We start from the raw sequence: 15,818 nt of genomic DNA, 5'->3' as shown, positions 1-15,818 counted from the left end.
AAAATGGAAATGCAAGTCACATTCTAAGGCAAGCCAGTGTCTAAAATCCTCATCTGCACTCTAGAATCTAGAACATGACAATATCTTTTTCCCAAGCTCATGAGTGTTTTAGAACCCATTTTAAATGTACCATGGATATAGACAGGAATTGTAAATAAAATAGTTAGATTATAAACAGCTGGTAGTTGTTTTTAAGATACTATGCCTAGAGATTTATTTAACCAAAATAAATTTGGACTAAATCAGCCTCTCCATACTTCCCCAAAAGATTCCATATACAGTGAAATGTAACCTAGCTTGTAGCGCAAATAAAGTGTAATCTAATCTAAGAGTATATCCTTGTAATCAAGCAACTAAGTCTCGGCCAATCAGAGGCTGAAAGCTGCCAAAACATGATCATACAAAGCAAGGGCTAACTGCAGTCAATAAGGTTGTTTCTGTATGTCATTTCCGTTTTTTTCTTGCTATAAATATAACCTGGATGTGTTGTAGGGTGGGCCATTCTGAACCATCTTTTGTCTACAATGCTGCTGGGTTCTAGAACCTTTCTCTTGCTCAATTAAACTTTGTAAATATAACTGCTCAGTTTTTTCTCATCACTGAAGTTTGTATCATAAGCTTATTTTCACATATGCACAATTAAGTGTCCAACTTCACTGAACACACCATAAATATATTAATATCTCTAAATCTCATATTAACCAAGGATAAAGAGTTAATGGCATATTTTGTTTCCATTGCTGACATTTATCCATTATTTGTTAAATTATATAAAGCCAGATTTCTCTGTTCAGGGTATCTTTTTTTTTTTTTTTTAATATTTACTTTTTAGGTGTAGATGGACACAACACAATGCCTTTTATTTTTATGTGGTGCTGAGGATCGAACCCAGGTCCGCGCCCAGGCTAAGCGAGCACTCTACCACTGAGCCACAATCCCAGTCCCTGTTCAGGGTATCTTTGACAGAAGAATCCAAAACATTGCTCTATGAAATATGTCGTTACAAAATTATTCTTAAAATGGGGCTGGGGTGGGGCTGGGGATGTGGCTCAAGCGGTAGCGCGCTCGCCTGGCATGCGTGCGGCCCGGGTTCGATCCTCAGCACCACATACCAACAAAGATGTTGTGTCCGCCGAGAACTAAAAAAAAAAAAAATAAATGTTGGAAATTCTCTCTCTCTCTCTCTCTCTCTCTCTCTCTCTCTCTCTCTCTCTCTCTCTCCTCTCTCCTCTCACTCACTCTTTAAAAAAAAAAAAATGGGGCTGGGGCTGTAGCTCACTGGCAGAGCACTTGCCTAGCATGCATGAGGCACTGGGTTCGATCCTCAGCACCACATAAAAATAAACAAATAAAATAAAGGCATTCTGTCCATCTACAACTTCAAAAAAGCTTTTTTTATTTTTAATGGAAAAAAATTATCCTTACAATAAAAAACAGTAACCAGGTACAATGATGCATGCCTATAATTCCACAACTAGGGAGGCCGAGATAGGAGGATCACAAGTTCAAGGCCAGTTTTAGCAACTCAGCGAGGCTCTAAGCAACTTAGTGAAGCTCTGTCTCAAAATAAAAAATAAAAAGGCTGGGGATGTAGCTCAGTGGTAAAGTACTCCTGGGTTCAATTCCTGGTACAAAAACAAAAAACAAAAACCCAGACTATAAGAACCAAATACAGATTCTCTGAAGTCTAGTTACATGCCTACTTAAGATACCTCCTTAAGTATTTTTTATGTATTAACTTTGTCTTTTTATGAAATCAGTCTTCGTGTCTACATCTCTTTATTGATTCTGATTACTTCTATATAAGCTCAGTTTTGTTTTTTAAAAGACATTCTCCAGAGTGCTGATTCTCACAGTGCTTACACATAATAACAGTTTATATAAGACATTTCCAGCGGATTGGAGGCACAGACAGAAGGATCCTGAGTTCAAAGCCAGCCTTGGCAACTAAGCAAGGCCCTAAGCAATTCAGTGAGACCCTGTCTCTGAATAAAATACCAAAAAAAAGGCTGGGAATGGGGTTCAGTGGTTAAGTACCTTTGGGTTTAATTCCAAGTAAACAAAACAAAACAAACAGATAACTGAAGGTCAGTTTTGGCTAGATGTAAAATTTTTGGTTCACATTTTTTTCCTTGAGTTTATTATATATATTATTTGGGGGGGGGGGGGCTAAAGCTTTACTGTATAATAAAACATAGAAACATCTGATTCTTCCCTGGCAAATTGTGCAGTCTTTCTGCCTAAGACTTTTTTCACTGCCTCTAGCAGCAGGCTGCAATGTTTACTGGCACTTTATGGTTTTTATATTTTGTTCTGACCCTTCTCCTTACTTGCACTATGGGCAAAGGAGTCGTTAACAGGCATTATATGAGATCATTAATCATCATATAATTAACTATATGAAAATCTCCATAATAAAGAACATATACAGAGGCTGAGGTTGTGACTCAGCAGTAGAGCACTCGCCTAGCGTGTGCAAGGCACAGGGTTTGATCCTCAGCACCACATAAAAATAAATAAAACAAAGGAATTGTGTCCAACTACAACTAAAAGAATACATATTAAAAAAAGGTTAAAAAAATAGATCACGTGCAAATAAACTGCAATCTAAATAAGAGTACATCCTTGTAACCAAGCAACTAAGTCTCAGCCAATCTAAGGCTGAAAGCTGCCAGAACATGACCATACAAGGCAAGTGTTAACTGTAGTCAATAAGGTTATTTCTGGACAACCTTGGACAATGGTTTACTTTAAGACTTTCAGCACATTTCTTGGTTCTTCACTATGTTCTGGATAAATAAAAGTATAATATATTGAATTATGAACTGAGGAAACATATTGATCTTAGAATAAGAAAGTCTTAGGTGGGTAATAACTAGAGTTCAGAAATCAGAATCTACATGAGAAATAATAAGGTTTTCTTTACAACTAAAAAAAAATTCTTTCAGTAACTAAACACTTTTAAAATGAAAGGATCTCAGAAAACAGCTCCTTGGCTATTTGAAACTAAAAGCCACAATTACACACATCCAGACATCAAAACGTAACCAAATAATTATTTCAAGAAGTCAAGATTTACTGTTATTTTCAAGGCTCCTACTGTTTTTAAGTGGATCACAGCACATAGTAATGCTGACTCAAACATACAATGAAAGACATATTCCAGAGCATATGTTACATTCTCTTGTACAAAAGAAAAAAAAGGAAAAAAAATACATATAAACACAATTCAATTTACATAGTGACTAATTCTAAAGAAATTATCAATTGTTCTAAAAATGAGAAAAAGAATCTAGTTCATAGAAAGAAATGACCTACATGTAGAAAATAAAACTGATCTTTGTGCCTCATTATAAGTCCCTACCTGGTTTTATAATCTAAGATTAATAATGCTTTCCAGTTTAATAATCATCAGAAAGTCTAACTCATGCAACAACTTGTACATACTCTTGTGTTTGGCACCCAATGTAGGAATTTAGTCATACTTAATAGATTTTAGGCTTAGGGCTCATAATCTATACCAGATGAATACAGTGTTACATGAACTGATGTCCTAGGAAAAGTGGTTATTGTTTCCTATTCCACATCATTGATTTCTTGTGGCTACATTCTGACAGACTCTCTTCTCCAAAGAAGACCAAATAGTAACTCCCAAACTACCTGTTTTTCATTGACCCCTGACATTCTGTCAAGAAATGGACTTTAGGTCCCCTCTGCGTGAACCTGAATAGGGTTCTAATGTGCTTCTAAGCAACAGAATGTAGAGGAGTAACTGATTTCCATGGACAGGTTATAAAAAGAAGATAGTTTCCACCTTGCAAGTGTGCAATTTGCTTCTGGAACTTGGAGTACCCAGGTTAAGAAATCTGACTCCTCCGGAGCTGCCATGCTGTTAGAAACCCAAGCCACATACAGAAGACAAACATAGGTAAGCCATTTGGCAACGTTGGTTTTTCATCCCTTTAGCCCAGGGACCAGACATGGGAGCTTTGATGATTCTGGTCCCAAGTCACTGAGTCATCTCAAGCCACTGAGATACTCAGCTGAGGTCTCAGTTATTATGAAGGAAAAACAAACCATCTCAGCTTTGCTTTTTCTAAATCCCTGATACATACAATCATGAACAAAATAAAAAAAAAAAAAAGAAGGTTTAAGACAGCTAAGCTTAGGGATTTGTTAAGCAACAATAACAAACAGAATAGTCCCCTTACTCTGTTCACCATAACAGCTGGGCAAAACCTCCACAACTGATCTTTAATAAAGATGTGCCCTTGGGGCTGGGGTTGTGGCTCAGTGGTAGAGCGCTCACCTGGTGCGTGCAAGGCTCTGGGTTCGATTCTCAGCACCACATAAAAACAAATAAATAAAAATAAAGGCATTGTGTACAACTAAATTAAAAGAGAGAGAGAGAGAGAGAGAGAGAGAGAGAGAGAGAGAGAGAGAGAGAGAAATGTGCCCTTAATCTTTAAAAGACTAAACCACTATCTCTAGAAATCATTCATTTAATCTCTTCTTGCTAGCCTTTCCATCTTTCCTGAGATTTCTTCTGTTCTGCTTAGAAATACACTCAGATATTACATCCTGAAATCAACTTTTCTTTGGCCCTCTCTGACTCCACTCCCTATAAACTCCAATTAGTTCACTACTATATTTCACTGAAGAATCTGCTATGCTCTCTTCTAGCATATCCTCACCTTGACATCTGCACAATCCATCACGAACCCCAAAGAAAGGGTCACTAGAGATCCTCCCAACAGGCAGTCCACTGGCCTCATAGCCTATACCCCATCAAACTGTGGATTAACTGAATGCTGCTATTATTAAATCCTTCCTTCTTAAAAACTCTCCCTTTATGACTCCAGACCATCTTGGAGAAAACATCACCATCTCAGTGTGCTCCAATACAGGTGAAATTACTATCATAACAAGAAAGAATTTGGTGCCTCTGATAAGATATTCAGGTTTAAAGATTCATGGTGTGCGTGGGTGAATCAGTAAATAGAAGTCAGGAGGTTATGTGTAAGCTCAAAGGTTAAAAAAAATAGGTAAAACTCTAATTAGAATTGAATTAGATAACCAAATAAATCACAAGAAAAAAATACATAACAGGATGAAGGAGAGTAATGTATAATAATCAAGATACAATCGCTGATGGGAATGTAGATTGAGACAGCTTCTTGGAGAAACCATATAGCAGATCCTTGAAAAGCTGAACATGGAGGTACTATATGGCCTAGGATCTATCTCTAGATATACAGCAAAAGCAATGCAACAATATCCACTGTAACAGGAGTTACTAGAGGCCACGGCATATTCCTAACAGCCAAAAAGTAAAAACAACTCAAATATGCATCAATAAAATGGGATACTCAGACAATGAAACATTATTCAGCATAAAATGAAGTTTCCTATATAATACTACATGGATTAAATTTGAAAATATTATGTTAAGTGAAAGAAGCCAGACACAATAGAATACACATTATAAAATTCTGTTTGTATGAAATATCCTGAGTAGATAAGTCAAGGGACACAAGGAAAGTAACTGTTAACCTGCAGTTCTCTTCCCTCCCCTCTAACAACAAACTTCATTGGGGAGGGCTAAAAACATTCCAGAATTAGTGAAGATAGTTACACAATTCTGTGGATATATTGAAAACAGCTAAAATGTTTGTTTTTAATAAGGGTGGCGGGATGTTATATGTATGGATTGTATCTCCAAAAAAAAAAAAATGTGTGAGGGGAAAAAATAGCAAGTTTAAAATTACTGATTCCTAGTCAACATAAAACAGACCAAGAAACAAAAACACATCAGCCGGGTACGGTGGCGGATGCCTATGATCCCAGTTGCTCAGGAGGCTGAGGAGGGAGGATCTAGAGGTCAAAGCCAGTCTCAGCAAAAGCAAGGCACTAAAGCAACTCAGTGAGACTCTGTCTCTAAATAAAATATAAAATAGAGCTGGGGGTGTGGCTCAGTGATTGAGTTCAATCTCCAGCACAAGAAAAAAAATTGAAACTTTTCTTTTTTTAAGTTGCAGATGGACAAATTATCTTATTTAATTTATTTATTTTTATGTGGCCCTGGGGACCAAATACATTAAATAATAATAAAATTAATAATTATAATGAATAAATAATATAATAAATTAATAATAATAAATTAATTAATCATTAAAAAGTAGTGAGGCTCAGGGCCTCACTAATGCTAGACAAGTGCTTTACCAGTGAGCTACAAATCCCAGGCCCCCTGAAACTTTTCTTCATTTAACTTTTTCCAATTCCAGATCGAAACAGGATGTAGTACAGAGAAAAATCATCACAATTCTACCCAATACAAAATATCCATGAAGAGAAATCTGGATAGACTCTAAGGATATAGTCCATTTTTCTATTAGTCCAAGTGGGAAACAGAAAATACATAACTCTTAAACTTAGCCCATACTAGGTTCTATTTACAAATGTTTTTAAAATCTAGGCTGGAGGTTGTGGCTCAGTGGTAGACCGCTTGCCTACCATGTGTGAGGAACTGGGTTAAATCTTCAGCAGCACATAAAAATAAAGATATTTCAAAAGAGAGGGTCGACTCAAAAAAAAAAAAAGTTTTTGAAATCCTGGGACCCAAAAAAATAAACTAGGGCCTTTCAAGAGAAAGGCCCTAGATAGCCCCAAAATACAACAAGTGATTTTTGAGAGTGTTTCAATGCCAGGAGGATCAAGGATGGAATATTATGTTTCAGTGGATGTGAAAGGAGAAAAGGACAGAATGAGTAAAGCAGTAGCTGCTGTGTTGACTGTGGACCTCCAATACCAAACTCCAGGGAGCAGCAGTAGAGGCCAGTGCAGATGAGGGCAGCAGGCAGGCTGAGATGTGGTGGGTGACAGAGGGGATGCTGGGGAGGCACTTGGGCTGGTCCCTCACTTACGCCATGCAACCCTGCTGTGGCACTGAGAACAGTGGAGACTGGCAATATGGTAGGAGTGAGGAGCAGAAAGATCACAACAAACTGTACATGGTGACTTCAGGGACTCAGTAGTGGGGACAAGAACCAGTGACATTTAGAATGATTGCTATTTAAAAAAACAAAAAAACAGAAAATCTAAATTACACAATTCAATGTGTTCTGAACAAAATTTTCCTTCAGAATTATATGGCTGCCACCTTTAGTTGCTCAGTCTGCTCCATGCCAAGCTGAGCACAAATCCAGGTAGCTCTCTTACCTTCCTAATTACTAATGTCTATTTCTTTTGCTAATTCTTTCTCTTCTTAGATTCCATGAAATTTCTCAGAGGCCATTGATCATCTTTATGTGATCTTTTTACCTATTACATCTGTAATACCTGTTTAAGATTTAGGAACAGTCCATAAGACCGTACCAGGGATTGAACCCAGGGGTGCTTTACCCCTGAGCCACATGCTCAACCCTTTTTATTTTGAGACAAGTTCTCACTAAGTTGCTGAGGATGACCTCGAACTTTCAATCTTTCTGCCTCTGCCTCCCGAGTCACTGGGATTACAGACATAGGCCACCAAGCCCAGCAAAACTTGGTAGTTTTTTCACCATTGCCCTCCATGTTCAACAGTCTGTCAAACTAAAGATGCTATCTCAGTGCACTTGTTTGCTTTAGTCCTTTCCTTATAAGGAAATGTTTTCAAATGTGTATATATAATCATAAATACACATTAACACACACAACTTTTGTCTCCAATATCAATAACTCAAAATTTCAAATTAATCTTCCTTACCTACAACAAGACTTCCATACACAAAATTTCCCCTTGTCCCTCACTGTTAAATTTTTCTTTTTTAAATACTTATCCTTTTTGTTTTTTCTTTTCTTTGGTACTGTCAGTTGAACTCAGGGGTGCTTAACCACTGAGCAACATCCCCAGCCTCTTTTTTACATTTTATTAGAGACAAGATCTCCTCAGTTGCTAAGTGCCTCACTAAATTTCTGAGACTGGCTTTGAACTCGAAATCCTCCTGCCTTAGTCTCCGGAGCTGCTGGGATTTCAGGAGAGCACTACCATGCCCAGTTCACTTGTCTTTTTTCTAATTTACAAAGAAATGCAGAAAAAGAAAACCAAAAGAAAGAAGTTAAAGAAATAAAAATAGAAATCCTACAATCCAGTTGTAATTAGCTATTTGCTAATAGCTAATTAATTGAGGTAAAATTTACATATCATGAATGCCATAGACCTAGTGTATAATTCCCTGCTATCTGACAAATAAGTACTCCATTGTCATGTCAACTTGGCACCAACAGGTCTACCAGGAGTCAGAATCTCCTTAGTCTCCATAAAAGAAAATGTAATAAGCCCTTATGTAACAAGTTCAAAAGCCCTATTAAGTTTGTGTGTAGCATTAGCGTTTTAACTAAAAGAATTGCGTATGAATAAAGGTTATTCTTATTTATATCAAAAAGAACAGAAACAAAAGATTACATCTCCACAATATAGTCGAGGTGTATGACACCATTTTAAATAAAGAAAAACGGGTATTTTGTAGAGTGTTTTCTGATCTTAACACTACTAACATTAGAACCTGGATAATTTTTATTACAGGTAATTATCTATGCATTGTAGGATGTTTTACCCACTAGATGCTAGCAGCAACCTCAGTTATAGAACCAAAAACATCTCCCACCATTCACAAGTATGCTTCTAGGGGCAAAACTGTCTCCACTGAAGAACCACTAAGATGAGACAGCTACTGTTATGTGATTTATACACTATCAATTCTAAGCCAACGTTATATAAGGTATATTGCTTTTTTTTTTTTTAAGGAAAAATAAAATTGAAGCTACAAAAGTGTTTTAAGTCATGAACTGTGGAGAGGGGGGAAAAGAAGGAGAGTAAAACGTCAGTGAAAACTTTTAAACTTTTTAACTTTCATAGTAAACTTATGAAAGTTAATTAAATTTTGGCTAGACTGAAGTTTCCAGAGATGGATAGTAAACACACAAGGATAAAAACTTGTTCATAGAAAGGAAGTCATCAGACATGTTTCTAATTATGTAAATACTCATATTACTTATGTTTTGGAGAAGACACTTTCCCTAAGTTTCTACACACACAATCTGTATACCACTCAGATGTGTGTAATATACAAGAATCTGGAGAATTGTGGATGAATTTAAGATTGACAGCAGACATGAAGGCCCTGGACTACAATTTGTGGGTTCTGCAGGGCATGTTATCCTGTTTGTGCTGATACATCTCAGACACACAGCCAGCATCAGATCTCTTGTAGTCTAATAAGAGAAGGAATCGTCTCATCTGAACCAAAAAAAAAAAAAAAAAAAATCACTGTGTCATGGATGGCTCAAATGCCATAGGGGTAACAAAATATAGAGTCCTTAACTGCAAGGAACTTTCAGAGTAGTGAAAGAAGATTATAAACAAACACAAAAATAAATGTGTAATTACATACTGTGAAAAGTACTATGCAAGAGGGAACTACTGTGAGCAATGAGGATGGGAACCTAAGATCTAAATAGGGGTTAAAGGAAGGCATTTCCAAGTAAATAACATGTTTTCATACATAGTCAGACCACAACTGCATTGAAATCAATGTCTCCAGAGATAATGTGATAAAACAATACAATGACCCCAACTTAGATCTAAGAATGCTTTAAGAGAGCTACAAAATGGGATCCCTGAGAAGTCTGTCAGAGCAGGCAGCCTGACAGAAGAAAGCAATGTTGCTGTTGTCATCATTTATCAGGTCCTTGCAGCAGGTATGTATGGAGGGTTCCCAAAAGAAATATAAAGTACGTCAAAGCACTGTCTCCCTTATTCTGTGAGTGAGTATGGGGTAGAGTGAAGGGTTACTTCACTCTGCTGAAGCTTTGGAGTTTTAGAAGTGTGGTACAAGTCTTAGATCAGTAGACTTCAACTTTCAACATGTAGAAAAATCATCTGAAGAAGTTCTAGACCCAATCCCCAGGAGTCCAATTTGGGAGCTTGCAGTGAAGCCCAGGAATGCTTACCAGGTACACTAATGACTCTAAAATCCTGTGACAGACAGGAAGTGAGCACATATTGCGCAAGGCCTTCCACAGTGCTTGTTTTATAGACTACCCTGGAAGTGGGATCTGAATAAACTTCATAACCTGCTGCTCTTTTCCTGCCCATGCCACTGACCACAGGTGACACATGAAAAAAGACAGGCAGCACTGACAGCTCTCTCTCTCTCCAGAGGCTAATGAAACACTCTCTGACTAGAAAGCTCAGGCAGGGCACTAAGGGAACCAGTACCAATGGGAGTAGCAGGAAAATACAGAGGGGGATGCACTCAAGGGAAGAACTGTGGAACAAATACCACAAAATAGAAAATAAAATTCATACTTCTTAAGAAATCTTCTAGTATCATGTACTATGCCACACACTTCACATGTTATCTCATTTTCATCCCCATAAAAATCTTAGCAAGGAAGACATTATTATATATTTCTACATCATATATTTAAAAAAAAAAAAAAGGCAAGGATACAGAGCCAGAGAGCAGCAGAGTCAGATTCAGAACCCAGATCTCTCAGGCACCAGTCCACAATCCTCCTGCGGAGTTAAGATTAAACAAGCTGGCTACCAAGAAAGGAAAAAGAAAGTCCCACTCCAAAGACGATGGCAATGCAAGAAGACAGAAGTAATGAATAATAGGTTAGAAACATCAGAACTATAAAGAGTGCCTTTTGGTGATAGTGGACTCACAAGTTTTGAATATGGGAAGACATGCTGCAGTAAGGAGTTAAAGATCAAATGCAATGTGGCCAGTCGTGAATGACTAAGAACAACAAGGATTCAAAGGCTCATGGTAGCAGCTGCTAAGTGACAGGTTCCAAGAGACATCCACTAAAAGTGTAGTATTTCCTGTGATGAATAAATATTCCTTTGTGAAGAGAAAAGATATGTGGTATATTTTGTTGTTGATGCTTCGTTGTAATTGGGGAGAAATGAAAATTGGCTAACAGAGTAGAAGTGCTTTAGGAATGAAGGCAATGACAACAAGAGGAACAAATACAGTGACAGGATCCAAACAAGACACCTCAGCCTAAGTAAAATATCCTCCCACTCTTGAGAGCAAGCCCTCTCCCCTTAACCCTTCCTGAACAATTTAATCCCAAAGCCATTAGTCAGGGAAAGGCATAGAGGGTGTCAGTGCCCATGCCAGGTAAGGAGGGAAGGGAGAGGTGACCAAAATGTCAATGATAGCAACAGGTTACTCATCACACACAAGGAAATAAATCACCTAAGTAAATGTAATGCGACAATGAGAGCCTGGCCTCTTATAAATCATTAAGAAGCCACAAGATCAAAGAGGAGAAAACTGAGCAAAATCCTCTGGGCTCCAAGGATTCAGGGTAAATCCAACCATCATAATGAATTGAGGGTAGCTGATTATAACCCACTGAATAAAACAGACGTCTATGATGAGTTAATCTATTAACATCATTTCTGAAACAGAAATTCAGACAGTTGGGACAGGGGGTGGATATGTTGACTGAGATATTGATATGGTCTCAAAATAGCTCTCAACAAAATAATTATTAATTAGGGGGAAAGATTAACTGTACAGTAGAGATATCTAATAGTCACAATCTAAATTGATGGCACCACCTGTAAGACACTGAATCAAAATGTTTACCACCTGGATAGGACGTACTGAAAAGACCTTACAACATCATTTGTGGGGTATTCCAAATTGAGAAATGTTATAAAATAATTGGCCTACAATCTTCAAATGTCAAGGTCATGAAAGCCAAGAAAATACTCAGAAACTGTTCCAAATAAAGGAGATGAAAGGAACAAGACAACAAAATGTAATGTATGATTCTGCCATGGAACTACTTTATACTGGGCAACTGTCAGATGCTAAATGGTGCCTGATGGTAAAATAATATTAACATGTTAACTCCCTAATCCTGATCATTGTAGTGTGGCTCATAAGAGAATGTACTTGATAGCAGGCTAATACACTAAATACTCAGAGGCGATAAAGTATCTTTATTAACTTAAGAGACCTAAATCAGTTCTAGTGTGTGGGGGGGAACTACCTCTTTCATCCAATATAGAAAGAAATTTGAAGTCCACAGTTTTTATACTAGACATTCCAGTCCAATCCCTTGGACTCTGTTATTCCTTTGGACTCAAAATGTCTTCCAAAAGTCATGTGCTGAAGGCTTTGGTCACCAGCCTGTGATTCTACTGGGAAGTAATGGTACCTTCAGGAAGTAAGGCCTAGTAGAAAAAAGTTAGGTCACTGGGGTTGTGCCCTTGAAGGGGAGGGACATTCGGATCCTGTCGCTTCCTCCTATCCCGTTCTCTCTTTGCTTTACAGCCCTTCTGAGGTGAGCAGTTTTCTCTATTATTATGGCCTCAAGCCAAGATGTTCTGCCTCACCACAGGTTCATAGGACCATGAACTGAAAAGTGAAACAGGGACAAAATGAGCCTTTTCTTCCTTTTGATTATAGGTATTTTGCCACAGCAACAAAAATCTAACACAGACTCCTTAAATATATTTATGTCAGTTATCTAACACAAATTGTTATGATCTATACCACAAAATTCAGAGTATGGATGGCATCTGGCACATGTAATGCAAACTAGAGGCACTAGTTACAAAATTTAAGAATGGAAAACAGTACATGTGTATAGGAATGCATGTGCATGCATGCACATAGGGAGAACATCTAGCCATCTCTAACAGGCCTTGTTGAGACTGACTAAACTCTTCAAGATATTTAGAGTTCAGTGAGTGTTACCTAAAATCATCCCTGACTGCTGAACTTTCTAATCCTTGGCTCTGTATTTGAGGACAGGATATCCCTGTGCTGGTCCTCAGAGACTGAAGGGCAATGAGAATACTGGCTCCACCTCCTGACCAACAGACAGGACAGTCAGGTGTAGAGCAGGCAGTTTTCTTTCCAGCATGGTAGAGCCTATTGCTGAAGAGAACAGCTCGGGAAGGATGGTTCCATTGGACAAGCCTAAGGCTTTTACCTCGGCAATAAAACTAAAAAATAGTAGTCCACATTTCCTCTTTTAGCAACCTAATTTCCAAGCCAAGAAATGCAGATTAAGAAACAGGTTAGGGAATTTCTACTTCTCACCTTTCCAAACTATTTATTTTCTTTTATTAGACAGCATGGACCTACACCTTTGGGGTCATGACCATATTTAGATAAAATGGTAAGATCCTCATTCTCTTTTCTAAAGGAAATAGTGATTCTGTGTGTAGATGCCTACACCTGTGGAAGAATTAGATTTACAGTAGAAATTTAGTTCTTATACTTTCGTAGCAGAAAAACGTTGTCCTCTTAGCAGATTAACTAAAAGTATATTGTTTCTTAACTAACACAGAAATAATATCATATCATAAATTACTAAGAAACTACAGCCCCTATAATTCCTTAATGTTTTAAAGGTCTGTTCATTTGTACATCTTCTGTCATCTACTATGTTACATGGAATCTGATTTAAATTTTTAAAAATCTACAGCAACTAAACTATCATAGTAGGAACTGCTCAGAAGCTCAGAATTCCAGGGAATTAAAATCCAAATGAGTAAATTAAGAAACAGTAGCAGATGAATGGACACAACAACTTCCTTTTCTCCTAGATTCTCAGAGTCTAGTCCGTGAAGTACAGTGTCTAGGTCACACTGTCTTCAGTATTCCTCATACAACATGTTTGCCCTCGGGAATCCAATTTTATATTTTTGGTCTTAACAAAGCATCGATTGATTGACTTGAATGGTTTCTATGTCTTCTGTGAAATCATAGCTGAAAATAAAATCTACTGTGTCACACAACAGCACACTCCACAAAATGTCTTTTTTGTTAAGTACAATGCCAGGAAAAAATCTCTCTCTGTAAACAAATGTGTATGCTTTCTTTCTGCAGACAATGAATATTATGTAATTCAATGCTCCATAGAGAAGGGAATGGTCCCTTTTCAGTCCAACAGCCAGAAAACTGAAAGTCAAATTCAAAAATTACAATCATCTCATCTCAGGAGCCTGGTTATCTTCAACTCCATATGCTCTTCCTTAGATGGTTTACTACATTCTTTAATTGTATCAAATTAAAAACTTTCCAAAGTACCTAAAGTATGTATGTACATATTCTCATAACTTACAATTTGCTTTCTAATCTGGTATCATTCTACTGTCAATGAACAAGGAGGCTAATTTTAATTAAGCCCAAGCAGTATGCCTCTCCACATCCATTCCCCAAGTTACTGGGTGACTGAGTGAGAAAAACAGGCCCGGCTGCTGTGTCTGCACAGCCATGCCCACACATCACCTTTGCAGTAATCTGCAGGGTCCTCTTGTTCCTCATCATCTGATCCCAGGATCTCCTCCTCTGGCTCTGGGGGTGTGGGGTCTGGCAGCGGTGGTGGTGGAGGTGGCGGTGGTGGTGGAGGAGGAACTAAAGGAGCTTTCTGTTGAGGCTCCGGCCTGAAACAGTGGAAAGAAAACACCTATTTACTCAGAAGTAAATCTTGCATTATGGATACATATGGGAGTTTCTTAATATAGGAAAAGAAAACTTGTCACATGCTAAGAATAAATGCTGATTTATGTCACTTCATCCATTTTGATTGAATTCAAGTAGTATATCAATATATAAATGGGGGGACTACTCATATTAACTAAAGAGCATTTTTATAGGCATCTTTTCACTCAGAACTTCAATATTTCTTGACAATGCTGTGAAATTGATTGAAATGAAAGAGCATCCCATGCTATACAGCTTTAATTAGTTAGAAAACATGCCACAGCAACTATAAAGAGGTGCAAGCAGCACTAGTTTATAAAGGAGTTTGTTTTCTCCTGTTTGAAAATCAGAATTTCCTTCCCATAGAAGTAGAAGGAAATTATGTTTCTAGAATAACTCATAAAAGGTAATTAACACATACTGTACCTAAAGTACAGTTACAGTTATTTTCACTATTTTCACTTAAGAATTTAGTTATCTATCAATTTTACTTATCAAGAACATTGGCCCAAATTGGAAATTAAAAAATAAATCTCCAGCAACTCAGGAGGCTGAGGCAGGAGGATCTAATAAGTTCGAGGCCAGATTCAGCAACTTAGTGCGGTCTGAAACAACTTAGCAAGACCCTGTCTCAAAATAAGAATTTTAAAAGCTGGGGATGGAGCTCAGTGGTAAATGCCCCTGGGTTCAATCTTCAGTCCCCAAAATAATTAATTAAATAACTAAAATAAAAAATAGATCTACTCTTGGTCAAACACAAATACAGTTCCTAGAGGTACAAGATTTGCAAAGGCCATTTGTAATTGTCCCAAAAAGGTTCAATGATATTTAATATACTCTTTTACAAAGAATACAAAAACCTATAAAACAAGAAAAGTCTTCGGTCTTAAAAATGCAAAATTTGAAAAATCTAGAAAGACACACACATATTAATTACATTTTCTTAAAAGCAAAACATTCATAATGGGATTCTATAAAATCAAACTTGTACTTGATATGAAAGTTAATTGCTATTTCTAATCATGTCTCAATGTGGAAAACACTAATGTCTCTACTTGGATGCCAGAAGCCCATCTGTCTCTTAAGCTGCCCTCCTAATAGAGCCACCACTGCTCTCCTGAACTAGTCTTGGAGATCTGGGTGAAAAGTAGGGTGGGAGCAGATATTTGTGGCAGGTGCAAGAGCTTGGGCTAATGAGGGTATTCCCCAGAGGCATTATCAGTAGGATGATGTGGGGAGGGGTTTCCCTAGTTATGGGGAATAAGAGGAATCTCAGTAGCTTCAAAATGGCACCTGGATTTTCTTTGGGGCTGCTGA

The 15,818-nt window shown here is 37.6% G+C and overlaps 1 protein-coding gene across 6 annotated transcripts in view; it reads right to left on the bottom strand.

Moving 5' to 3' along the window:
* Srpk2 (SRSF protein kinase 2) overlaps window positions 1-15,818 on the bottom strand; it is a 239,399-nt gene that overhangs the window by 59,978 nt on the left and 163,603 nt on the right. For all 6 annotated transcript variants that reach the window (XM_026395749.2, XM_026395740.2, XM_026395743.2 and 3 more), the window contains one exon: window positions 14,307-14,461. In XM_026395749.2, coding sequence (XP_026251534.2) covers window positions 14,307-14,461 — 155 coding nt within the window. The remainder of the gene's footprint in view (window positions 1-14,306; window positions 14,462-15,818) is intronic.

Source organism: Urocitellus parryii, chromosome 3 (assembly GCF_045843805.1).
Source record: "Urocitellus parryii isolate mUroPar1 chromosome 3, mUroPar1.hap1, whole genome shotgun sequence".
Classification (NCBI taxonomy): domain Eukaryota; kingdom Metazoa; phylum Chordata; class Mammalia; order Rodentia; family Sciuridae; genus Urocitellus; species Urocitellus parryii.
Note: the sequence above shows the minus strand (reverse complement) of the source record. Positions and strands in the feature narration are given on the sequence as shown.